This window comes from Eleutherodactylus coqui, chromosome 1 (assembly GCF_035609145.1).
Source record: "Eleutherodactylus coqui strain aEleCoq1 chromosome 1, aEleCoq1.hap1, whole genome shotgun sequence".
NCBI classification, from domain to species: Eukaryota; Metazoa; Chordata; class Amphibia; order Anura; family Eleutherodactylidae; genus Eleutherodactylus; species Eleutherodactylus coqui.
This window is the reverse complement of record NC_089837.1, coordinates 157,508,746-157,535,124: the sequence shown is the minus strand read 5'-3', so window position 1 is coordinate 157,535,124 and position 26,379 is coordinate 157,508,746. Positions and strand designations below refer to the sequence as shown.

General features: G+C 43.0%; 1 protein-coding gene across 2 annotated transcripts in view; it reads left to right on the top strand.

Moving 5' to 3' along the window:
* The window catches only part of LPP (LIM domain containing preferred translocation partner in lipoma), a 235,860-nt gene that overhangs the window by 141,644 nt on the left and 67,837 nt on the right, over positions 1-26,379 (top strand). For both annotated transcript variants that reach the window (XM_066602170.1, XM_066602162.1), the window contains one exon: positions 5,391-6,041. In XM_066602170.1, the coding sequence (XP_066458267.1) occupies positions 5,391-6,041 (651 nt within the window). The remainder of the gene's footprint in view (positions 1-5,390; positions 6,042-26,379) is intronic.

Here is a 26,379-nt window from a genome sequence, read left to right as displayed (position 1 = left end):
GCACAGTCAAAAGCATGTGCAGCTTATTGTACGCATCGTTACGGACGCGACAATACCAAATATGTGGGGTTTATTTTATTTTTTCACTTTTTTTATGCTAATCTGAGAGCATAAATAATGGTTTTTTTCCTTTTTTTTTTTTTTTTACATTTTTTTTTTAATTCATTTTTTTAATCTTTGTTTTTTTTACACTGTTTGTGTCCCTCTGAGGGACTTTAACCCCTGCCCTGATGATCGCTGTCTGCTCTGCCATGCCTTATCGCTTATACAGCGATCTCAGGCATAGGCAATACAGGACGCCAGTGTCTGGCGTCCTGTTGCCATGGTGACAGGCCGGGTTCTCGCGATGTTATAGCGAGAGCCGGCCGGAGACACAGAGGGAGTCCGCTCCCTCTGAACTCTTTCCCTGCCGCGATCTACTTAGATCGTGGCAGGGAAGGGGTTAACAGCGGGGGGCGCATCTTCGATGACCCCCCGCTGTTGCAGCGGGACGCCGGCTGTGACTGACAGCTGGCTCCCGCTGCTGGATAGCGCGGGATCATATGTGATCCGACGCTATCTCCAGGACGTAAGTTTACGTCCTGTTGCGGGAAGTACCAGGCTGCCAGGACGTAAACTTATGCCCTGCAGCGGGAAGGGGTTAAAGCTGCCTTTCCGCTGCGGAAATCTCACGGGATTTCCGTGCAGTCCTGCTGCGGACGTTTTGCAAGATTTCCACCCCGTGTGCATCCATTTCCTTTGAGCCCACTCTGCGTTCATTTCACCTTCCCAAAAAAGCATTAAAAGGAATTTAAAAAACCATAATTTTTGGTATTGTTTTAATCCTACAACCTGCAAAAAAAGTATTGCCATTTATGCTGCATGAGTAACACAGTTTGTTAAAGGAAGAAAAATACAGAGTTGATGTATCTCGCTGCCCTCCAATTAATAAAAAATGATGCAATACATTCTATGTACCCAAGCCCCCATATGGACATGTCAACAAAAAAAAAAAGTTATGGCTTTTGAAAAGTGAAGGTGAAAATCCACCTCACCCAGAAAAAAAAATTTGCATCCTTGGTCCAAAATAGGCCTTTTCACTAAAGAAGATGGAACAATACCTCCGCAGCGCCACCAATTGGAAGGCAGCAATCAAATTAATGCTAGACTCTTTATACAAGCCTTATAACAAGGACTTTGGAATAAAAAAAAAACAAGCTAGAATCCATACACAGACAGCTGTTTCAGGGTGTTTGCCCCTCATTAGTGTGCAGTAGGTTTCTGGCTTGGCTAGTGAGAGGCCTGGGACATGGTTTAGAAACACTATCTTTTCTCACTAGGGAGAGCAGTGAGTGAGAAGGCCATTCATGCTCCTCTGGGTAATATGCAAATAAGGGAGATGTAGATTACACAGTAAAACCATTTCAGAAGACCACCTTCATAATTGGATGTCTTTGTGTCAGATGTTCCATTCTTGTATGTATTGACCTCTTCTTTGGAAGGACCACCCCTGCAGAAGACCATTTTCACCTGTATTCAGACTGTTTAGTTAGAACCCACTTTGAAGCCGCACCTGAACCACCACATCCAAGTTTCCAGCTATTTGCTGCAGTTATCAGTGCGGCTGCGGTCTACAGCGATGCAGTCGTTACCGCACCGTATGAATACACTATTGCCATTACATTTTGGGTGGTCATCTCCGATATTTCAGTGTATTAGCATGTACATTGCTCACAGAAGCTTTCACTCTGTTACTGCTGGTGGCAAGAGAACATATATATAATGGTTTTCTCCTCTTACCTTACTTGGTAATCGGCATGCAAATAGGAGGGCAGTTTTTTACTCCAACTTCAGTAATTTTCCTTCTACTACCTAATATGCGAAGAATAAATTCCATTGCTAAAGGACTGTGAATTTGTACATCGTGTCCCTAGAACTCTGGCTGCAAAATGTTTCTACCGTGCTGCCATGGAGATCACTTTGCTTAAATTTACTGCTTTAAGTCCTTTTGTTGTCTAGTAGAACCTAAGTAATTTGAGTTGTTGTGTTCACTCACATGTTAATTTCCCTTTATACTCATTCTGTTGACTGGGGTTTTAACAGAAAGAGCAATTAAATTGACAAACCTGTCTTTTAGTAAGATGAAAAAATACATCCAAAAAATTGGATGAAAGTAATTGTACTGAAGAAAGGACTCCAATGTAGGCTGCATGATCACGTGTGCACCACATAAGGGACCGTTCACTTGGGCGGAATATCTCGAACGGGATGCAGTGGAATTTCACATCAAAACCCGCAAGACTAAGGCCTCAAGTCCACGGAGAATATAAGGCCTGCCAGGGATTCTTCATGTATAATCCGTAGCGGGTCCCTCCAGCCCCGTGGACATGAGGCCAGAAAATAAGAATAAACTCACCTCTCCGGACGCTGCTGTTCTTCCTTTCTTCCCGGAAGGATCTTCTTTCTTCGGCCCGGCGGGTGTCCAATGCATCCCTATGGGGTGCGGATCCGCTTGCGGGTGAAGTGCTGCGGATTTTAACCCCCTGGACATGAGGCCTAAGGCCGGCTTCCCACGGCAGTGACAGGCTCCACCGCGGTGATTTCACTGTGCGGAATTCCGCACCGTGAGCATTGAGCTATTAGGTTCAATAGAACCTAATAGCTGCGGGCAACGCAGCGGATTTTCACTGCGTATTACGCGGCGGAAATCCGTCCATTTGAAGGAGCCCTAACTGCGGATTTTGGTGCAGGATTGCAGTTGATTTAAGCTATTTTCGTTTCGAACACAAAATCTGCACAGAGCCATGCACAAATTACCGCAGCATGTTGTGCGGAATGCAGAAAGTTCCACCCATATGAAAGGGCTCTAAGGTTGTACAGCAATGGTGCAATTCAAACTCGTATCACATGTGCCGCACATCAGGATACATATGGGGAATAATGCAGGTCTTGGCTTCGGGCTCCTATCGCGTGTGGGGGCGCCAAAGTCGTGTGACTTCATTTGTGCACAGCAGGACGTTTAATGGGGATGAATTGCTTTTGATATGTAAGACACTAGGGGGGCTGTCACTATCTTTTTTTCATGAACACTTTCCCTTATTATTTGTAAATGTTGTTTTATTGTTTTTACTGGTTTCTCCTAGAAAGACCCATTTCTGTGATTTATTTTTTTTTCTCATTCGTTATATAACTAGCCCCCCAGCACGCAAGGTGTGGCCAAAAGTTTTGAGTCTGACAATTTTTTTGCACAAAGTTTGCTGCTTTGGTTTTTATAATGACAATTTGCATTAACTCTAGATTATTATAAAGAGTGATGAAATGCATTGCAATAAATTACAAAGTCATTTCTTACCATGAAAATTAGCTTTTGACACAAAAACCACATTTCTACTGAATTTCAGTCCTGTCACATATGACCTGCTAACATCATTTCTGTGATCATCAGCTCAGGAGAAAGTGTTAACGAGGAGAAGGCATCTGATATTACTGTCATGCTGATTGAATTATAAGAGTAGACTGGTTGCTTTAAAAGGGGGATGGTGTTTGTAATCATTGTCTTCTGTTAACCATGGCTACCTCCAAGAAAATGTGCACTCATCATTGCTATGCATTAAAGGGCCTTTACAGCCAAGGTCATTGCTCCTTGTAAAATGGACTCTAACTCAAACATTTATCGGATCAAGAACTTTAAGGAAATAGGTTCAACTATGGTGAAAAAGGCTTCAAGGCCGCCAAGATAGTCCAGCAAGTGCCATGACAAGTCTAAAGAGGACATTCCACTATGGGATTGGTCCAACACTAGTGCAGAGTGTGCTCAGAAATTAAACAGGCAGGTGTCAGTGCACTTGCATGCAGAAGGCTTTTGGAGGCTGGCCTGGTGTTAAGAAGGGCAGCAAAGAAGCCACTTCTCTCCAAGAAAAACATTAATGATAGGCTGACGTTTTGCAAGAATAACAGGGATTGGACTGAAGAGAACTGGGAATCTTTTAAAGAGGGCGGGCCAACAAAAACATACATTATAATAAACTCCAGGCACTGATTAGTTAGAATGGGTTACTAGTCAGGATTTGGTCCAGAAGTTGATATTCGGCATGCCAAGGCAAATTGAAGAAGCCTTTAAAAGAGGTTCAACACTATAAACATTGAGTCTTTGACTAAACTTGATGTATTTGTCAAAAGTTTAAAAACTTATGAATGGCTTGTAATTGAACTTAAGTATATCATGGAAACATTGTAAAGACCAAAATGTATCAGTCTCATAACTTTTGGCCACTACTATATATGTCAGCTAGTATTACCTTGGCTAGTTATTCCTTTCTATCTAAAACTCCTGGAGGCCTCTTCAGGTGGGATGGGATCTCATTTTGAGATTTATTTTGGCTTTGTTTCTTTCAGCTTTTCAGTCAGCATAGTTCTTGTGTGATTGACTCTACCACACAAGCTCTTTACAGAGGGACATAGAAATTCCTACCACAGTTACTGCTGCTGGTTATAGGCTCCTGTCACATAGTTGTAATGATGCAGATGATGATTAGTCTCTTGTCTTTATACTTACGATCTGTAGCTTTTTTAGGTGAATATAGAAGGTAATGATAAATACAGTGTCCTACCAGTAGGCTGCAGTGTTAAAGCCAATAGCTGCTCTTGTGATGTGCTGGTGCATCATAGGATCGCTAGCACAGAATACTGAAAGAGTGGGCTGGGATAAATGTCAGCATCCAGTTGGTACCTGATAAGTATCAGAGGGGAGGCTGCACTGCACGGAAGTGACTGCAGTATGGATAAGATGTCCAGAGTGTGACAGACAATCAGGGCGTGGGGGCAGGGATGTAAAAACACCCTTAAGCATGCTCGGAGAAGAATGCTGTTGCTCGAGAAGAGCGAGGCTCGCTCAAGTAACTGGCTTATCCGAGCGCGCGCGCTCATCTCTAGTCAACATCCATCTTGTTTGTTACTCTAGCAGAATTTGGGAAAACTTGTCAAATTGTGTATTTTATCCCAAATATTACATTTGAAACTAAAATGGAGATTTCTATACTGAGAAGTTGTTGTCTTGCGATAGATGATGTGTGGAACTTTTTGCTAACAATCTACATACTTATTTTTGGAAAAAGTTTAGCAATGAGGAAATGATATCAAAAATGTAAAACCAAACCTATTTAAATTAAAAAACATTCTTTCACTTAGTACATATTAACTGATAAAATGCTATCGGCTGCATTTCACAATGGGAGTTGTATGCGCATATAGTATAGAATATAACTTGGCAAAAACACCGATCAACAATAACAGTTGTGCTTATGGCAATTTTTTTTTAATACAAACTGTTTTCATGAAAATATGTTCTATAATGCATATATATTTTGTTTTCTATAATTTATGCGTTTTGTTTTTTTTTCCCCCCAAAATAGGGTACTGTATCCGCAACTGGGACATTGACTCACCCATCAGCTGGAACCCCAGTAACTGGTCATAAGAGGATGATAATACCAAACCAACCACCTCTGACAGCAACAAAGAAGTCTGCTGCCAAACCCCAACCACAGTCCACAACATTGCCTGCACCAGCGGGGTCACCAGCCGCACAGAGGCCTCAGCCGGTTCCAGCATCTTATGCCACAGCCTCTACTCCAAGCCGGCCTACTTTTAATGTGCAGGTTAAATCTTCTCAGCCCAGCCCTCAATTTGTTCCGCCAGTTCCTCAACCAAGTCAGCCTTACAATGTTACACCCAACCAGTACTATGCTCCTCAAAAACAAATAACCTCGCGAGAGCCAGAGTATATTCCACCTCAACCTGTACGCTATGCAGATCCTGGCTATGGGTATCCCCAAGGTAATCCTGTGAAGTATCAAGATCCTTACTATCCAGCTTCGCAAGGCTATGGAGGAAGAAATAATTCTGAAGTTCCATATGCACAGCAAGGAGGGTGGAAACCTGAACCTGGTTATACTTCTGGGCACGCAGTGGGCCAGCAAGCTCCTGGCTCCTATCCACCTCCAAATAGTAAAAAGACCTATATAACTGATCCTCCATATGTTCCACCTCCACCTCAAGCCAAGGTAGGTAACTATCATATTTAAAGACCTAGTTTGGGCATTAGTGTATGCATAAGTCACAGTAAGGTTTGAGTTGATGAATGTACTCTAATCTTAAACTTGCTGTATGCTGGCTTTCATGTCCACGAATGTAAACCTGAACATCTGTTTCATTCTTTTGAACATTGGAGCCCAATCAGACACCAACTTTTGAAGCCAATTGTGTTTTGTTTTTTTTTCTTCTTTTTTTACCCCTCACCTAGTGGTTTCTTGTCCATGTCAAGAATCGCCCAATCTGTTGTTGTGGGTGACCTTGGCTTCACACCTTGATTAGGACTTGCCCAACTAAAAGACAGTTTGTGTTTTCACCAAACGCATCATACCCTAAGTAAAGATAGAGTACTAAAATGGCTGGCAACCATACAATTTATTTGCAAAATCGCAGTCTCTCGGATGTGAAACATCTTAAGGACATCACCGAATGTTATATGGCTAGCCCTGATTCGGTCTCTTCAGCGCAGCATCCATCACTCACTTAGTATCTGTACTAGGACCAATGACAGAGGAAGAAGTCTTCAGACTGCTTTCCGCTGCTCGTCCCACTATCTGCGCTAGCGACCCTCTTCCCTCACACCACCTCTGGTCCCTTTCCCCAGCTACCAATACCACCTTACCACCATCATCAACCTCTCCCTAACCTCTGGTATACTCTCCTCATTCAAACACTCCATCATATCCCATCTGCTAAAGAAACCGACCCTTGACCCCACCGACGCTGCTAACTGCTGAACCATCTCAAACCTCCCCTTTCTCAACCAAAGTACTAGAACACCTGGTCTATTCCCGCCTCACACTCTTTCTCTCTGCCCCCTACATGCGACCGAAACCGCCGTCACAAAAGTATCAAACAATCTGATGACTGCCAAATTGAAGCCTGACTACTCCCTACTAATCTTTCTTGACCTCTCCGCTGTGTGAGACACTGTTGACCATGACCTCTTTCTCACTATGCTCCGCTCTATCGGCCTAAAGGACACTGCTCTCTTCTGCTTCTCCTACCTCTTTGACCGCTCATTCAGCGTCTACCTCGCTGGTTCTACCTTCTCTCTGCTTCCCATCGCTGTTATGGTCCCCCAGGCCTCAGTCCTCGGCCCCCTTCTCTTCTCTATCTACATAGCCCTAATCAGTCAAACCATCCGCGGATTTGGCCTCCAATATCACCTCTATGCTGACTACACCCAATTATTCACCTTCTTCCATGACCACTTGGAGCCTTTCCACCAAAACCTCACCGACTGTCTGTCTGCTGTCTCTACCACCATGTCCTCCTTTTTTTCAAACTTAACCTCTCAGAAACTGACCTTGTCTTTCTGCCCTCAATCAGTTAACCTCCGCCCAATATCTCCATATCAGTATCTGGCAGCATCATAAACCCCAGACAGCACGCCTGCGGCCTTAAGGTCACATTGGATTCTGACCTCTCCTTTAGTCCCCATATTCAATCTCTGGCCCGAACATGCCAACTAAACCTCAGAAATATAGCTAAAATCCATCTTTCTCACCACGGACACGCTAGAGACACTTTGTTGCCCTCACCCATTCCCTACTCCACTGCTGAAACTCACTGCTAATTGGCCTTTCCTGCACAAAACTCTACCCTCTCCTATCCATACTAAATGCAGTAGCTAGACTTCTCTGCCTATCCGGCCACTTCTCACACGCCTTTGCACTATGGCAGACACTGTATTGGCTGCCCATACACTCAATTCAAACTCTGCACGGATCCCCGGTCTTCTTTTGCCACTGCTCTGTCCAAGCATTTTACTAGCGACTCTGCTCACATTATATGGCCATTATCCATGAGCCTGAGCCAGGCCATCTTCCCCTCCAGTGATATATCGGGTCTTATACAATTTAGGACTTCTCTGTTTACCTCGCTGTACTTTTTCCAGATTTCGTCCATGTTTAGCATTGCACTTTGCCCCAATGCTATCCTACATTTTATCTCTGGCATAGATTCTCCAGCCTGGTCAATTTTCCAATTAAGGAGGATGAAGTCTCGCACACATTCTACCGTCTCATCAAATTTTGATTTGAATGTGGCCATTGTTTGTAGTTGTCGTCATTTTAGTCTTCTTTAAATTCAGGTTGAGGCCCATTTTTTCTACTTTCAGTTTTAATCTTGCATGTTGGCTGCTTCAGACCTGCTTCTGTTTCTGCAAGCAGAGTTGTCATCCGGGTAACGGAGATTGTTGGGTTCACCCCAGTTTCCAATGCAGAAATCAACTTGACAAAGACCTCTGTCGCCGAAACGTTGCATGTTCCTATGAGGATGCTATAAAGGAAGCCTCCTCTGATGCTGAATACATTTTATTGAAGATCCCTGTGTGCTGCCCCTACATTATTTCTGGTTTGGTGTGGGGACCTAAGAAGTCAGGTTGCTTTTTTGAGTTTGCACTTATACGGCTCCCCGAGGGAACTTGGTTTGGTGTTGTCGCTGGAGATTTTCCTTTGTTGACCCCAGTTTCCAATTCGTCTAGGTCCGTTTTCCTCATAATCACTTCTGCATATAGGTTACACAAGAAGGGGGAGAGGATGCAGCCCTGGCGGATGCCTTTGCCGATTCCAAACCAATCCGTATCCCAATATGTGTAGAAATAAAAAGTTTATATATAATTTCATATTTTCTACAATGCTTGCAGGAACCTAAATCGGTGCAGTGTCATGCTAAGGGCTAACACAAAATGAAATCCATTTACCGTATCTTGACTTAAAAGTTGGGGGAAAATAGGCCAAGCGTATGAGGCCTAAAAGGAGAATCTCAGTTGAGAGCATTAAATCTGTCTTGGACTGTAGGCTGTTAAACAGTACTAAGCTCCGGCATTGATGTGCATGATCTTATTGCTGTTCCCTGTGCTTGGGACAGACCTTGATGAAATCAGCTGAGAATGTTCGGAAGAATTTGAAGCCAAGACAAGTAATTGTGCAAAGCTGCCTGTGAATGTACAGTAATGCTAGGAAAGAACATCTTGATTAGGTTAAATGTTGGATAATCTACAGAAAAGACCATTACCAGAAAACGCAACAGATTGTGTAACAGATTTACTTATTAACACATAGAAGCAGACGTCTTTTTACCAGCAGTTTCTTATAAGTCAGGAGCCTGGATTTGAACTTGCATATGAACAGCTCTATCACTGCTGTAAAAAATATGCAATTACATTAAACATATGCTAGCCTACTAAGAAGTTTTAATAATCTAGTGTATTACATTAGTTTAATAACATTCATTGGAGATGTAATACAGCACCCCAGATTTGACTGCACAATTCATTCATTGATTGCTCAAGTTCGAAATGGCCTTGTCTTCTGTATCTGGGGGTTCCCTTTACTGTATGCTACAGTTTATTCCACTGTGGTGTGAATGTTACCACTGACGCAAAGTTCTGGTCAGCAGAATCCAGAGCTCTCATCGGAGTTTTGCTTAAAGGAGATGTCTCGAGGAAGCAGTGATTTTTTTTTTTTGCCCAGTCCCCCTAATTAAACATACATTACTAATTACCCCTGTAAATTACTTTTCTAGCTGGTTCGTACTTACCGTTCCAGCGTTTCAGTAACTTATAAAAGTTTCCCCAAGATGGCCGCCGGCTCTTTCCCCGTCGCTCGCTGCAGCCCGACGTGCGCGCTCCCGAGACGCTGCCAGCTGTGTCTCCATGGCGACCGGACGCCCCGCAGCCGCCGACCGGACGCCCCGCAGCCGCCGACCGGACGCCCCGCAGCCGCCGACCGGACGCCCCGCAGCCGCCGACCGGACGCCCCGCAGCCACCGACCAGACGCCCCGCACCGCCAGGCAGCAGGTAACCGGCGCTAGCCCCCGGCTCCCCAGCGCTACGCTCCCGGCTCCCCAGCGCTAGACCCTCAGCCCAGGTGAAGGCCCCGGAGCCCAGCGCTGGGCTCCGGGGCCTTCACCTGTCAGTGAACATCACCCCCGGCCTAGCGGCAGCCCCCCCCGGCCTGGCGGCAGCCCCCCCATCGCAGCGGCAGCCCCCCCCCGGCCTAGCGACAGCCCCCCCCATCGCAGCGGCAGCCCCCCCCCCCGGCCTAGCGACAGCCCCCCCATCGCAGCGGCAGCCCCCCCCGGCGCAGCGACAGCCCCCCCGGCCCATCACTTACCTGGACAGCTGGACGGCAGGACAGCTGGGCGGCTTCTCCGGCAGCTCGGCAGCTCTGCACCTTCCTCTAACAGAGGAAGGTACAGAATGGCCGCTCCAGCGCGCTCCCGAGCAGTGACAGCTCATCTGCGCATGCGCAGAAGAGCTGTAGCGGGGAGCACACTGAAGCGGCTCGTGCTGAATGGAGAAGACCGGACTGCGCAAGCGCGTCTAAAAAAGCAAGCTGCCGGCGAATTTAGACGGAACCATGGAGACGAGGACGCTAGCAACGGAGCAGGTAAGTGAATAACTTCTATATGGCTCATATTTAATGCACGATGTATATTACAAAGTGCATTAATATGGCCATACGGAAGTGTATAACCCCACTTTGTTTCGCGAGACCACCCCTTTAAGTTGGGGAGTATTCCCACAGTGTTACTTCACTGCACTGTCTGAGGGTTTACTTCACAGGTGCCGAAAACCGCATTGTGACGGAACCCCGAAAGGAAATAGACTAAGGCCTCATGTCCACGGGGAAAATCAGGCCCGCTCCGGATTCTCCATGGAGAATCCGTAGCGGGTCCCTCCTGCCCCGCAGACATGAGGCATAAAAATAAGAATAAACTTACCTCTCGCCTGCTCCGGAGCTTTCCTTCGCCGCGGCGGCGTCTTCTCTGCGTCACGGCCGGATCTTCTTTCTTCGGCCCGGCGGATGCGCAGGATGACGTCGGTGACGTGCCCCGCGCATGCGCCGGTCCGAAGAAAAAAGATCCAGCCGCGACGGAGAGAAGATGGAGCCTCGGCGAAGGGAAGAACCGGAGCGGGTGAGTAAATTCCTATTTTAGGTCACGGATCCGAACGGCTTCCATAGGCTTCAATAGAAGCCCGCGGCAGCCGTCCCCGCGGGAGACCCGCACGAAAATGGAGCATGGTCCAGATTTTGCCATGCTCCATTTTTAAAAAAAATCACTTTTATTGACCATCCGCGGGTATTTATCTACCCGCGGGTGGTCAATGCATCCCTATGGGGTGCGGATCCGCGGGTGGGAGAAGAGATAAAATCCGCTGCGGATTTTAATTCTTCTTTTGCCCGTGGACATGAGGCCTAAACATTTTACTAGCATTATTAGTGAAGTTGACACCACTTTGGTGTTTGTTTGACAGGGATTCCGTTCTTTTCTGTTATATTTGGAGTATAGAATAACAGTTAACTACATTATTCTGTAGTCTAAATATAACAGAAACAACTGAAAACCTTGTCAAACGGACACCAAAATGGTTTCCCCTTCACTAATGCAAGTGAGCAGTTTAGCTCTTTTCTGTTTAGAGGTTCCGTTACAATGCAGTTTTTATGATTGTTCTCAGGAAGAGAAACAAAGTAATCTTGTAGATATGATACCTTTTAATGGCTAAGAAAAATACATGATGTAGCGAGTTTTCAAACCTTCCTCAGGCTTAAATGGAATAGATCAGAAGAGGCATATATACACATATACATATGAGAAGGCACAGACATGAATGTGATTAATTTGCACTTAAAACAATACCAAAACAGAATGAGCAAAGGAGTAAATATAAGTTGTTTAACAGAAGCTGCAGTGCATCTTAAAGCATACGTTGAGAGGTAGATAATATCTATTTCATAAAACCCATATATATATATATATATATATATATAATAGCAAAAAGTCCCTCCTATATCAAACAGAAGAAAAGCAAACTGGAGTACAGGACCTATAAAAATACATATATCTATTAAGTGTAGAAAAGTCATACAAAGAAGAAAAACACAGAAGCACACACAAGTATAAAATTAAAAAAACATCCCCACATAATGATCTAAATCCTTTAGAGCATAATACAAATTCAAATAGATGTATACCACTAAATATGTCCAGGGCAGTAGCCATCAATGCATCTACATCATGGCCCACATTCAGGAGAAAAGAATAAAGTGTATATCACTGCAAAGCATTGTAAATGTGTTCCCTCACCATCTCTCTATAAGGAGAGAGATGATGAGGAAACGCATAGCTAACTTAAATGAATTCAAGTCTCAAGGTCCAGATGAATTACATCTCAGGAGATGGCTGAGGTAATGGCTGAATCACTCGCTGTAATCTGTGAAAATTCCTGGAGAACAGGAAACGTCTCAAAAGATTAGAAAGGGGGAAATGTTGTCCCGATCATCAAAAAAGGGAAGAAGGTGGATTTAGGAAGCTACAGGCCTGTGAGCCTGACTTCAATACCACAAACGATCTTTGAACAAATTATTAAGCAGCATGCACGCAAGTACTTGGATAAAAATGGAGTAATTAACCAGAGTCAGTATGGGTTTGTAACAGACAAGTCATGACAGACAAATCTAATTTCCTTCCTTTCCTATGACAGAATCACCGACTGGGTTAATCAGGAAATGCGGTGGATATAGTATATCTTGACTTTAGTAAAGCATTTAACAAAGTATCTCATACCATACTGATTGAAAAAATGACCAGATATGGATTGACAAGGCAACTGTTAGGTGGATTCACAACTGGCTGAGTGAGTACTCAGAGTGCCACGTAGAAAATAAAACCGCAGGACAGCAAAATTATGGTGCAAAAAGCCAAGACCTCCAAGGGGATGTATCTTTTATTCACTTAGTTGAGAGATATGGCGACATTTTGACTACATACAGCAGGTTTTTTTCAAGCTTGCGGTTCTATTTTCTACGTATGACTTCTGAGGACTTGGATCCAGTCCAGAACGGGGCGAGCAATATCTATCACGGAACTGTAATTTGAACAGAGCGCTGCTAGTTTGATACTTTTCTAGGACGTACTCAAAGGTTGGTCATAAATGGCTGCACATCAAACTGGAAGAATATATCAAGTGGGGTACCACAAGGCTCTGTCGTAGGCCCAGTGGTGGTCAACATTTTTATAAAAGATCTGGAGGAGGGAGTTGATGGGGAAACTCATCAAGTTTGCCAACAACACAAAGCTAGGAGAGATAGCTAACACTAGGGAAGAGATAGAGTATTCAAAAAGATCTAGAAAAGCTTGAACAGTGGGCGGCGACTAACAGAATGGTATTTAACAAGGAGAAATGCAAAGTCCTACATCTAAGGAAGAAAAATGAGAAAAGCACATACAGAATGGGAGAAATTATGCTAAGCAGCAGCACATGTGAAAAAGACTTTGGTATACTAATAGATCAGAGACTGAACATGAGTCAACCAAGTGATGCAGCAGCCAAAAAGGCAAACACAAATCTGTGCGGTATTAAGAAAAGCAGAGAGTCTAGATCACGTGAGGTAATTATCCCCTCTACTCTTCCTTAGTCAGACCTCATCTGGAATACTGTGTCCAGCTCTAGGCACCCCTCTTTAAAAAAGACGTAGACAAACTGGATAAGTTCAGAGAAGAGTTACCAAGATGGTGAGCGGTCTGCAAATCATGTCTTATGAGGAACGGTTAAAGGATCTGGGAATGTTTAGCTTGCAAAAAAGAAGGCTGAGAGGAGACTTAATAGCTGTCTACAAATATCTGAAGGGCTGTCACAGTGCAGAGGGATCAGCCCTATTCTCATTTGTACAAGGAAAGACTAGAAGCAATGGGATGAAACTGAAAGGGAGGACACACAAATGAGATATTAGAAAAAACTTTCTGACTGTGAGGGTTTTCAATGAGTGGAACAGGTTACCACGGGAGGTGGTGAGTTCTCCTTCAATGGAAGTGGTCAAACAAAGGCTGGACAAATATCTATCTGGGATGATTTAGTAAATCCTGCATTGAGCAGGGGGTTGGACCTGATGACCCTGGAGGTCCCTTCCAACTCTGCCATTTTATGAAATACCTATTAATGGTATAGGGCTCCCCAGAGGTCGACCATAGTGAGGCATCTGGTCCCCACAATATGGTGGACCTCTAAGGAGCCCTTATACCATTAATAGGTCTTTAAAATGCTTAGCATTATTTGTGATATGCACTTTACTCTTTTTTCTCCTGAATGGGGGCCATGTTAAAATAGACTATACTGGGATTTTTCTTCCGCTCTTAGGATATACAATTTGTACCCATGAATGTGAAGGAAAATTCGAAAATGCATGCCTTTCAATGCCTGCGTTTTACCGCGGATCATCCACACAGACTGTTATCGTGGAATCCACATTGGTCATGTGAGACTGGAACGGACTAAGTGTTTATTTGCAGAGAAATAAATGTTCTGAACAGTCAGCTGTGCGTTGCCTTCAATGTTTATAGATGAGATGACCTCACCGCTAATGTAGTCACACTTGTGCAGGGTGCTTAGACACCGCCTGATCTCTGCTTTATCGCTCAGGGCTTCGCATTCTATGTGAAGCGGGGAGCGTTTGCACTCAGCAAGAAGACTGCAATCTTTTTTTTTTTTTTTTTTCTTCTGCTGACTGAAAGTTGGTGATAACGAGAAGTAACGATTTTTTTTTTTGCATTTACACAGGACCATTATCACTTATTTTAGTTTGAACAAATTTTGAGTAGTGATCTTCCCGTGTAAATGGCCCTTAAGCCAGTGTCATCCCAATGTGATTAGAGGGCAGGAATAGAAATGAAAGCTAACAGCTGTATTCTGCTATGGAGTCCGTACGCCAAACGTCCGTCACTGACTGCGCATGGCACACAGCCAGTACACAATGACATTGCATACTGGCTGTGTGCCGCCCATCGCCATGTACTATCTGGCTGCGTATCAGGCATAGGCTGAGAGACTGCCTGTCAGAATGCGATGTAATGCAATACTATGGTATTGGATTATACTCCTATTGCAAGTTCAAGCACTTTATGAGGGCTAAAAGAAAATGTAAAAATGAGTTTTAAAAAAAAAAGAAAGGTTGTGTTTGAAAAAAAATACCATAAACGTATTTGTTGTCATTCTGTCCGTAAACGTCCGGTCTATCAAAGTGACGCGTTATTTATCAGTCACAGTAAACTTCAGAAAAAAAATCTACGCAATGCCATAACTGCACTTATTTTGGTCACAACAATTCCAAGAAAAAATGCAATAAAAAGTGATCAGAAAGTTAAATGTACTCCAAAATGATACGAATAGAAACTACAGGACATCACGTAAAAAAACAAGCCCTCACACAACTGTGTCAACAGAAAAATAAAGTTTTGATTGATGTAACATTTTCTACTACCATGTTCTTTCTTTCCAAAGATATTTTAAAGTAGTAGAGCCAAAAAAAAGTTTGATAAATGTGTTTTGGGGAAAATCTTTAAAAAAAAAATAAAAAAAATTCTGTACTGCGAATGCCTGATGTCCAGACGCAGTGCAGATTACCTGGCGACAGACCGGGTACGTGTAGATGCCGATGCTGGCAGAGTTGGATTCCGCATGTGGACTCTAGCTCTGCGGTGGTCAGGAGGCCTTCAAGATGACATTTTTTAGATTCCCTATAAAAGCCTTCCTTGTTATTTGACACCTTTTTGTACAACTGTTGACAGTGCCTGTAATGTGAGTGCATTAAACCGTACTTTATAATTGTTGGCATGCATCGTTTGTATCTCACCAACTTGGTATCACTGCTAGACAAGACCCAACGGGACAAGATTTGTCTAAGAACAGTAAATTCGTATTTGTAGGATACTAAATACACGCATCACTCCTTGTGGTCTGAGGAGATTCTGTCTCGTATCTCCATTTTATGTATCTAGTTACAGATACTTGTGCAGTGAAAGAACAGTTCCATAGACCCCAGCAGATGATATTTACATGTGTAATATTAGTCACGCGCTCTCAAGTGACATTTGTCCTGCTACTAATAGGTTTTCATACACTAATCTGAGGTCAGACGTACTGTAGCATTCGTTTAACTAACGATTGTCATGCCACAGCTATTCCTTTACTGAAACGAAAGGCACATTGACCATTTATGTAATGTGGCGATTGGGCACCCTTGTTATGCAACTATTTAAGCACAAGACAAACATTTGATGGCACGCCGCAAACCTTTTTAATTGGAAAATCCCATTTGGCATTCAAAAATTCTATTAAGTTTTAGAATTAGTTTAAATTGTTGCATAATCCAGCATTTGGGTAACTTTTATACCCTCAAGATTGTCCTATTGTCCTCCTTCACTGAAGCAGAAAGAACCACCACCGGCAAGATACTCCGGGAGAGTCATCAGGGGGCTCCTTTTCTGGATAATGCCAAAGTTCACAGCCATTCATCAATCTAGACCAGTCTGCTTGAAAATGAAAGGGATTTTATGGTTTCATGGAAAAGGGGGTTTCCCATCACATATAGTGATGACATTCCACAAAGCTATGCCATCACTTTGTGTTGGGTGGTGGCCCATCCGCTGGGACCAACACGCTTGCAGTGCTCTGGCCTCTCCACTGGTTTTGCCTTGTACAGTGGAGCTACTGTCCACTTGCAGTGCAAGACTGTTCTCAAGATCTACGGGGCTCCTGGTAAACAGACTCCCAATCATGAGGCATTGATGAGCTATCCTAGCAATATGCTAACCATTTCTGTGATTGATTAAAAAGGAGGTTTCCAATCTATTGAAATAGTGGAATAAAATTATTACAACTTTTGTTCTTTGTACTCATTAACCAAAGTTAAGATCTCTACTGTCAGGAAGTTGAAACACGGTTGTTTACACCTTAGAGGCAGAAGGCCCGTCCTGACTGTTCTGCTGACAGATGGGCATTAGTTGTTACATGAGAGAGCTCTAAAACATTTAGAAGTAGCTGAATTAGAAGAAGTCTGTCGTGCAGGGAAGTTTGTGCATGTGCTTTACCATGAATTCTGGTAAAGCTATTGGTCACATGGTTTTTACAGATAAAACCCTTTTTAAAAAAAAATGTTTCACCTGTTAAAAATGTGGCTATTAACAAACACTTCAGCATTTCATGCTAACACACATATGGTTTGGGCTCACAGCACACAACTGCTTGGTGTAAACTCCTGGCTAAAAGGATTACTGCAAAACAAACACATTTTCCATCCCTGCCCCCCTCACCTGGTTGCCTGTCGCACTCTGGCGGTCTCCTCTGTGTATTCAACTCACTTCCATGAAGTGCAGGCCCCTGTCTGATACTTATCAGGCATAGTCTCGAAAATAAGATTTTTTATTTTTGGTTTCACTTTCACAGCAAACCGATGATGCATCAGCCTAGCATATGTTAGAGGCTATATAACTTCTGCCTGCCAGGGGAAAAGTTAATGATTACCTTCTATATTTACCTAAATAAGTTACAAACCAGAAGTATACAGTTAGGAGAATGAGCTGTGATCTCCTCTATTATAACTGTGTGACAGCAGCTATGTGATCATCAATAACTGTGATAGTCTGTGTTCCCTCTCCAGCCAGTTTCTGCGGTTGGGTCCATGTAACGTATCACACAAACATGAGAAATTGACTAGTTTCAGACAGCATAATCCCACGTAAATCTGGGCTGATCAAAAGTGAGTTCACAACATGACCATCTGAGGAGTTTCAAATAGAAAGGAATAACTAAGCAACACTAGCCGACTTAATATATCCTGGAGGGGATAGCTACATAGTGGCCTTTTATTGTTCACCTGTCTGCTGGAAATGATTGGTTTTCATCCTTTTGATGTAATTGTTTCCATTCACCATCAGAAAGTAGAGTGTGGAGTGTTATAACAAAGTATTTTAGAAAAGTAGGTAACTTTTTAGATGAGCGCTGCAGAATAGGTTGGCTCTATACAAATAAAGATTATTATTATAACTGATCAAATGTAGAGAAGATGGAACATACTCGGTACAGCTGTCTACAAACCTTCTCTGAACAGTTTGTCACCATTGAAATCAGTAGGGTCTTCACTCAGCAATATCCAACAGAGCACAACTGTAGATGTTTGGCAAGCTTATTTTGTATTTCCTGTAAGTCCCCTGAATTTCCTTAGAGGGGTCATCAAGCAAGTGAAGGCTGCTCTCCACTAGCAACTGGAACTAAAACTGGCCTGCTTTAAGGATCAGTGAGTCCTATGAACATACTATATCATAAGCTGTGAAAACCCCTTGAAATTGTGCTTAACTTTTCAGATGACTGCTCAAAATAAACTGCTGTGTGAACATGAGGGGTAACACAATTTCTGGCCACTATATATGGCTTGTATCCTGTACTTATCACCAGTTTTCCCCTCTGCAAGCTGTATCTGTGATTCTCTGTTCTCTGAGTTGATTTGGGGAGGACTGCTGTTATGATGTCTCTATATACTGCACATGGAGAAAACGGCAGATTCTACTGTGTAAATCTGTAGTACACACAGACACATCATCAGCATGGAGGACAGTGTACAGCAGTACTGAGCAGTGTAGATGTAATTCCAGTAACTGTAGCACAATTAATCACTTCCTATTATCCAGAACAGCTTTTTGGTGAGTCTGTCTGCATCTCCATCCTCTTTACCCCTCTACTTCCTGTTATCATTGTCTGTGTGTCCGACTCTCGGTGACTGTATAGGCGAACATTCTCCATGCTTCCCTGTCGTGGTGTTGGCATATCCTGCCAAATTCCAACTCTGATTTCAGTGTACTGTTTGAAAGTAGAAAGGATTGATCGCACACAAGTCATGTTTGTTTTTCTGAGTGTGAATCGTGCTGAATGGAACATTGTGATGGCCTTATCTTACAGTATTCGACTTTCATTGTCTTGACATTCTTGTAGATGATGGGATGTTTCTCATGCAGGAACCGATATCAAATTCTGCTTTACCGCAAAAAAGATTGGGTTTAGCTGTGTCAGAAGTTTCACTATACTCCGAAACCTTTATAGATATGTTATTAAGGTGATAGACCAAAGAAGGAAGTAAGCAGCATGTACAATAACTATAACCATGTGTATACAACAATGCATCATTCGAAAAAGGAAGGCTCAAGTTAAGGAGGCTGTGAGAAGCCATTCACACACATTGGGCTGTACTAATTTATTATAGACATCAGTCTATTAGTTACTTCATTGCAGCCTATACCCTCTGCACTGTCTATACAGACCATTCCGGGAGGACGCTTCTGCCTCCAATATGGCCGCCTTCAGGGAAGTTCTAAAAAGTGTATACAAAGACAAAAATTGAAAGAGAAATTGAGGATTTTTGTTCTATATACTTACATTTATGTAATGATACTAAATATTAAATACATGATGCATTCCCTTTTAATAAAGCTATTAGCTAAAGGTCATCTAGTGCCGGGAGAGAGAGAGACCGACCCGGCGTCCCACATACAAAAATGCTCGAGTCTCCTATTGTAGTCAATGGGGTTCGTTACTCGAGTAGAGCTCTCGAATTTTACGAAAAGCTCGACTAGAATAACGCGGACCCGAGCATTTGGGTGCTCGCTCATCCCTAATTACTTTACATGTAGCAGAAATATCAATGCCAGATCCACATTCATCAATAGAGCTATAATTTTGTAAAAAACATCAAATCCAAGAATTCCTGATGGGATAGGAACTACTCAAAAGTAGTACTATAAAAGTATGTAAATATGATTTAAAACATACAAGGACGGCTCTCGGGATAAGCATAATTAGGATTTTGAAAGTGTCTCCTAAGTGTGGGCATTGCTTCCTGCATCACGTCAGTAGCCGGAGGTCAGAGCAGTGAGCAATTTGCTCTTCGTAAGTGGCCAAACTTCATAATCCAGACGTCAAGCCACGGTAGATGATGGCAAGCAAGATGTATATGCCCTCTTCACCCTGGTATCAGTCAGTGACATCGGAGTAATGCACTTCAATTTCATTTTGGTTACCTGAGTATGAAGGGTTATTATTTTTCAGCAATTTGTGGTATAAGTTTGGAGCTGGCCATTTTTTGGTGTTTGGAACGCTGTGTACACCATGATGTAAAGGGGGGTTTTCTATCTATTCAAAAAAATTACCTGTTTGTAGGCAAATAATTTTTCATGTGGGATGTTTATATGCCACAAATACACCAATCTCAACAACAAAAAAAATGTCCTTTTGTCTGTATATATATTTTTTCTATATTTCTGACATCTAGCACACTTGAAGAAGGACGTTAACTAGAGACGAGCGAGCATATGCGCTAAGGGCAATTACTCAATCGAGCATTGCCCTTAGCGAGTACCTGCCCGCTCGGAAGAAAAGATTCGTTGCCAGTGGCGGGGAGGAACGGAGGGGAGATCTTTCTCTCCCTCCCCCCCGCTTCCACTGCTCACCGCCGCAACTCACCTGTCACCCGCGCCGGCAGCCGAACATTTTCTTCCAAGCGGGGAGATACTCACTAAGGACAATGCTCGAATGAGTAATTGTCCTTAGCGAGTATGCTCGCTCATCTCGGAACGTTGACCAATTTGGATTTTATTCTTTTTATTGATCACTGAGCTTTTAACAAACTTTGTATAAATCATTTTAGCATCTTTTCCCACTTAGTACGTTGCCTGCCTTCCATCCATCCCAAACTGTTCCCTCATGATTAAAAACTGCTAAAGTTAGTCTTACGCGTTTCAGATGACAATTGGCTCACTGACAAATCCGGTTACGTGCTGCCTATACAAGTTTATGAAGGGGAGAAGCAGACATACACAGAAATGGTACTGCAGCTAATGTTTCTGTGTCACAGCTATAGGACTTACATGTACACTTCTGTCGTTTTTTATTTTGCCCTCCATGCTGCTGCTTATCTGTATGCGACTGGTAGTGATAGGGAAGCAGGATCTTCTCTTCTCCATGTGCAGTGTTTGGAGACAACATAGAAGCTAGTCTCCACCCACCAACTCAGAGAAAACTGAGAATTAGAGGTGGACTATTCTGGGGAGAAAACTGGTGAAAAGGGCTGGATACAAGTCCTATAATGGTCAAAAATGCTGCTCCTCCTCTTCTGTACACACAACAGATTATTCTGAGAAGTCCACTGAAACAGGTACACTTTAACAAACCTTGTACTAAGTTTTCATTAGAGTTGCCCAAGACTGCTCCGTTCTCCCATTTAGTTGCTGGGTCTTTTTTTATCTTTTGAATGCCTCTATTTTGATAGTTGTATGAAAGTATCCATTATATTGCCTTTCTTCCTTCTCTTCTGAGCAGCGCATTATGCCATTAATAGACCTGATACTCCATCTTTGGGGAAATGAAACAGATAATACAATGCACGGCATAAATTAGAAGTATGTAAGGAAAGAGCCTGCTAGATAGACTGCCACTGAAATCCGTCTGACCTGTTTTTGTATAAACAACATCATATTCCAAAGTCAATTATCTCCAAAGTACAATATGTTCAGCTGCCAGAAAAAGCCTGTCAGAAGAGGATGGTGAAAGGGGGACATCGACACAGGAGTGAACATTAGTCCATTGTTGTCTGAAATGATGCAGACAAGAGGTCTCTCTTGTGTATGTGTCCGGAAATGAGAAGAGATTGGGCAGTATCTTCATGCCATTTTCTAAATGGTAAATTGCAGATGTGACAGAAAAAATGGAGTGTAAAACGGCAATTTTGTAGGAAGAAACAATAGACTAGAAATAATTTCAGTTGGATGGGTGGCCATTACCGAGCTCTTCTCGACCCCTTGAGGCTGTAGTTCCCGATAACTTATTCCTTTATAGTTCACTTATTTGTAGTACCTTTTGAGAATTCCAACAATTGCATTTCTCTGCCCACTTTTTTCTTAATTTTAAGCCTAAGGGCGCCTACCCACTTGCGATTTTTTTTTTTTTATTTATTTATTTTTTTCGTTTTGCGTTTTTTTCTGAAGAGCAATTAGAATTGAATGTGTTCTTGTCCATTTGCGTTTTTTTTTCCGGTCCGGTGCAATTTTTAACATAGGAACTCTCAGTTGCATATGTGTCCTTATTTTTCTCTTAATGCACCCATAAATGTCCATGGAAATTAACGGAAAAAGGCGCGAAAATGCCGCGGAAAACGCAGAAAACGCTGCGTTTTTCTCGCACGAAAATCGCAAACGCCAGTGGGTAGGCGCCCTAATATATATATAAAAATAATACAGCATTTCCCAATGAAGATATAGCATAGAAAAGTGGTCACATCACCTACCGGTAATTGCAGAAGCCAGTGGCGGTCTACCAGCTGTCCCGCACATCACCATTGTAAACACAGAGTTTAAATTGGAGCACTTGGGATTTCCTTGTATAAGACTTTAATTGTACTAGGGAATCACAATCCTCCAGCAGCGCGGCTACGTGCGTGTATACTTCTGTACCATCCGGGCAGGTGGATTCTGATGCTGTGGTGGGAGAAAATGTTTTAATAGAATAATTTCCCTTTATAAAAGGTCATCTGAGTGGTTATGGATGGCTCTCTGTTTTGTGTCACAGGTAAGATTTGTTTACGTCTCTCTTATCTAGGCCATTGGTTTCTTAGCGTCTAGACAGCAGAAAAAGATTTGGTCTCTCTTAGCAAGCCACAAGGGAAATGCAGTCACTTAATTATGTAAAACTTTCTCAACCATCTCCATGTGGTTTTTCATAGTTTAAGATGTGACCAGCGGCTGCTCGCATTTACAGGGATTAAACCGTGCGCGGGAGCAGCTGTATGACAACCTGTAAAATACATTGTAATTAAAATACATTTACTGGTCACACTGCTACATAAATGTGTGTAGGGATCATAAATCCGTGACAAAGGTTCAGGACTGGAATTGTGCTAGATAGTGATATAGTATGCTAGGCTGAAAAAAGACAAATGTCCTTCTAGTTCAGCCCGTTTCCGCCTTCCTATGTTGATCAAGAGGAAGCCAAAAAAAATCAATCAGGCAGAAACCAATTTACTCCAATCTGGGGAGAAAAAAATCCTTCCTGACTCCATAATGGCAGTCAGAATAATCCCAGGATCAACACTCTTCAGAGAAGGTTCCCACCTAACTCCAAGTCCAGCAGTCGGAAGATCCCCAGATCAACACTCTTCAGAGTAGGTTCCCTCCTGACTCCAATACCAGCAGTCAGAAGATCCCCGGATCAAAGCTCTTCAAAGAAGGTTCCCTCCTGACTCCAATACCAGCAGTCAGAAGATCCCCGGATCAAAGCTCTTCAGAGAAGGTTCCCTCCTGACTCCAATACCAGCAGTCAGAAGATCCCCGGATCAACGCTCTTCAGAGAAGGTTCCCTCCTGACTCCAATACCAGCAGTCAGAAGATTCCCGGATCAAAGCTCTTCAGAGAAGGTTCCCTCCTGACTCCAATACCAGCAGTCAGAAGATCCCCGGATCAACGCTCTTCAGAGAAGGTTCCCTTCTGACTCCAATACCAGCAGTCAGAAGATTCCCGGATCAAAGCTCTTCAGAGAAGGTTCCTTCCTGACTCCAATACCAGCAGTCAGAAGATCCCCGGATCAACACTCTTCAGAGAAGGTTCCCTCCTGACTCCAATACCAGCAGTCAGAAGATCCCCGGATCAAAGCTCTTCAGAGAAGGTTCCCTCCTGACTCCAATACCAGCTGTCAGAAGATCCCCGGATCAACAACCCTTCTGGTTATTTAATGTCTATATTGTGTAATGTGATAGCACTCTAAAAAGACGTCTAGTCTCCGATCGATACATTTGTTTAGTTATGTTTGAAATTTGGTAATGTTTAAAAAAACAAGCGCATATCTTTCCAGTTAATTACGGTCAGTATAATTACATATTTGTCAAATTTCTACTCGGCGCTAAAGAAGCCAGTGTTATGCCCCAGAATTCATTAACTTCCTGGACTCCTGTGATTTACGAATCAGCGATACAGTAAGAGAACTTCAGAGAGGTTACTGCTCTAGTGACAAAGCTGTCTTAATAAATTAGTCATTTACAGTGTGTTTCTGACACATCACATCAGCCTTACTGTCACATCAGTGCCACATCCCATGAGCGTTTCTGTATAAAGAGGAGAGAATCCTAATTACATCAGTGTTTGTGTCAGTGTAATATCAGACACATGGCATCTTATGATGGAGATGATCTGAATGAGAGTCAGAAACTGGAAAATGTGGAAAAGATCAGCTTTCTCCTATTCTAAAATAAATAGTTATACTAGTGTTTAATATGTTGTGTCATGTCACTGTGATCTTGGATACCGAAAACTTTAACTTTGCCCTGTGCAAAACGGGTATCTTTGAAATAGTTTGCACAAGTCCAACTTTGAGATGTTAAGCATAGTTATTATGTTAGAGACGCTGTGGCAATCGGCCGCCATGGATGGGGCTTTTAGCAGCCACAGCAAATAGTAGATTTTGCTGGGGGAAACCACAACCACTGCTGCAATGGCCGAAATGTAATATTGCCCAATAACCATCCTTACAAAGTATATGTACATGGGTGTTCTTCATGAGGTAAAGTCCCTTGGTGCAAGCACCGAGTCATGACTGACTCCTAGGGTGACGTCACATCGTGATGTTTTCTTGGCAGACTGTTTTTGCAATTGTCATCCCCAGTAATCTTTACCCCCCAGCAAGCTGGGTACTCATTTTACCGACCTCAGAAGGGTGGAAGGCTGAGTCAACCTTGAGCCGGCTACCTGAACCACACCGGGATTTAACATGCAACCTCCAGTTCGTGAGCTTAGGTATTCCGTAAATCTTCCAGGAATCCAATGTTGGCTGTAAGGCTGAATTCACACAGCCATATGCAAGTTGCACCTGAGAAACTTGGGCACAACTCTCATCAGAGAGCACGTAGGCACCTGTCTGTGCATTCTTATTTCTGCAAGAACAATGCACATTGCTGGTCCTATTCTCAGTCATGAAAACTGATGAAAATAGGTCATTCAGCGTTTTGTTTTTTTTTGCATGTTGACCATTGGTTTGTGTAAAAAATGGCTATTGATGGCCTCATAGACAATATTGAGCTGTGTTCTGTCCATAGAATACACTGACAGCACATGGCTAGAAAATCTAGCCATGTGCATTGGCCCTAAGAGTTTTTTAAACAATAACATTTATGAGATGATATGGTCTAATTATGATTAAATTGGGGTGCATACACAGTTTGCACTGTACATTTGAGACATATAAACCAGGTGTGTTCTTGGCACATAAATCACCTATCCATCCCCCCCCCCCCCCTCTTTACCAGATCGAGGCTAAAAGACTGGCCGTTTGGCCTTTGTAAGACTACTATATGTCTGTATACTTTTTGAGGAGGCATGTTTGTATACATTAGCATAGATGACTATGCCGTTCTATACAGAGGCATCTAGTAAGAAAACGTATACGGAGTCGTGTATATATATTGTTATATGGGAGCTTATGGCCAACTTATGCCTATACAGTGTCATAATCTCTGATATCCATCAGGCAGTGCTCTGATGTACACTACAGTCTTGGCACTAATGCATTCTCAATGGGTCATGTCTTTAAAGCTGAACAAGTGAAAGGTAGGCTGGTGTGAGGAGGGGAAACCTTTAAAGGAATTGTCCTTCATCTTTGTTGATCCAGAAGAAGGTGGGTATGGAACGGGCTACTGGTGATCAGTGGATCTATATTCCGCTAAACGATTTAGGAGTCCCTGTAAGTGTTCGGGCGTGTGATTATGGTGTTGATCTCCTATCTGAAGAGCAGTATCCATGTCTGTATGGTTTCAGTGGGCTCTTCATTCACGTGTGAGATCTGGCTGTTATTTGCTAGCAGTTGATGTCTTGGTTAACCAAGGAAGCCAGACGCTTTCTGCAAGTGGATATGTATGTCGCTGAAATTGGCTTGGTTCTTAGAAAGCACGAAACTGCACCCCAGAAAGCTTCCAAGTGACAACAATACAAGTCTTCAATGACTATTGATTTCTCCCGTGGGAGGCGGCACAGCTGCGGCTTCGATGGCTCTTTCCTCTGCTGGAATCGCTGCGCAGCACAACACGTTACATTGGCTTTACAATGATATTTCTTTCATGCTGTGTTTGTTCATGTTGTGTATTACTGTTGCCTCAACACCATAGTCCCTGCTGTGTAACATTGTTACATTATTACATGTATCGCTTCCATTCACTTGATATGCAAACTGTAATTACTGGCTTCATGTTCCTAGTTAGCTACTTCTTCTGCATTCATGCCGGTTAGGCTGCTATCACACCTGCATTAGGACTCTGGAGTTCGGGGCTGCACACGATGGAATGGAAGCAAACGGACACCTTTCCTTTTTGTCTTTTTTTGCAACCCCATAGAAATCAATGGGAAAACATCTATTTTTATAGTTTGATTTTTAATTTATTTCCTCCAAAAATGGAGCGGAGACGGAAACCCTGAACTGAGCGGTAAGACACCCGTACATG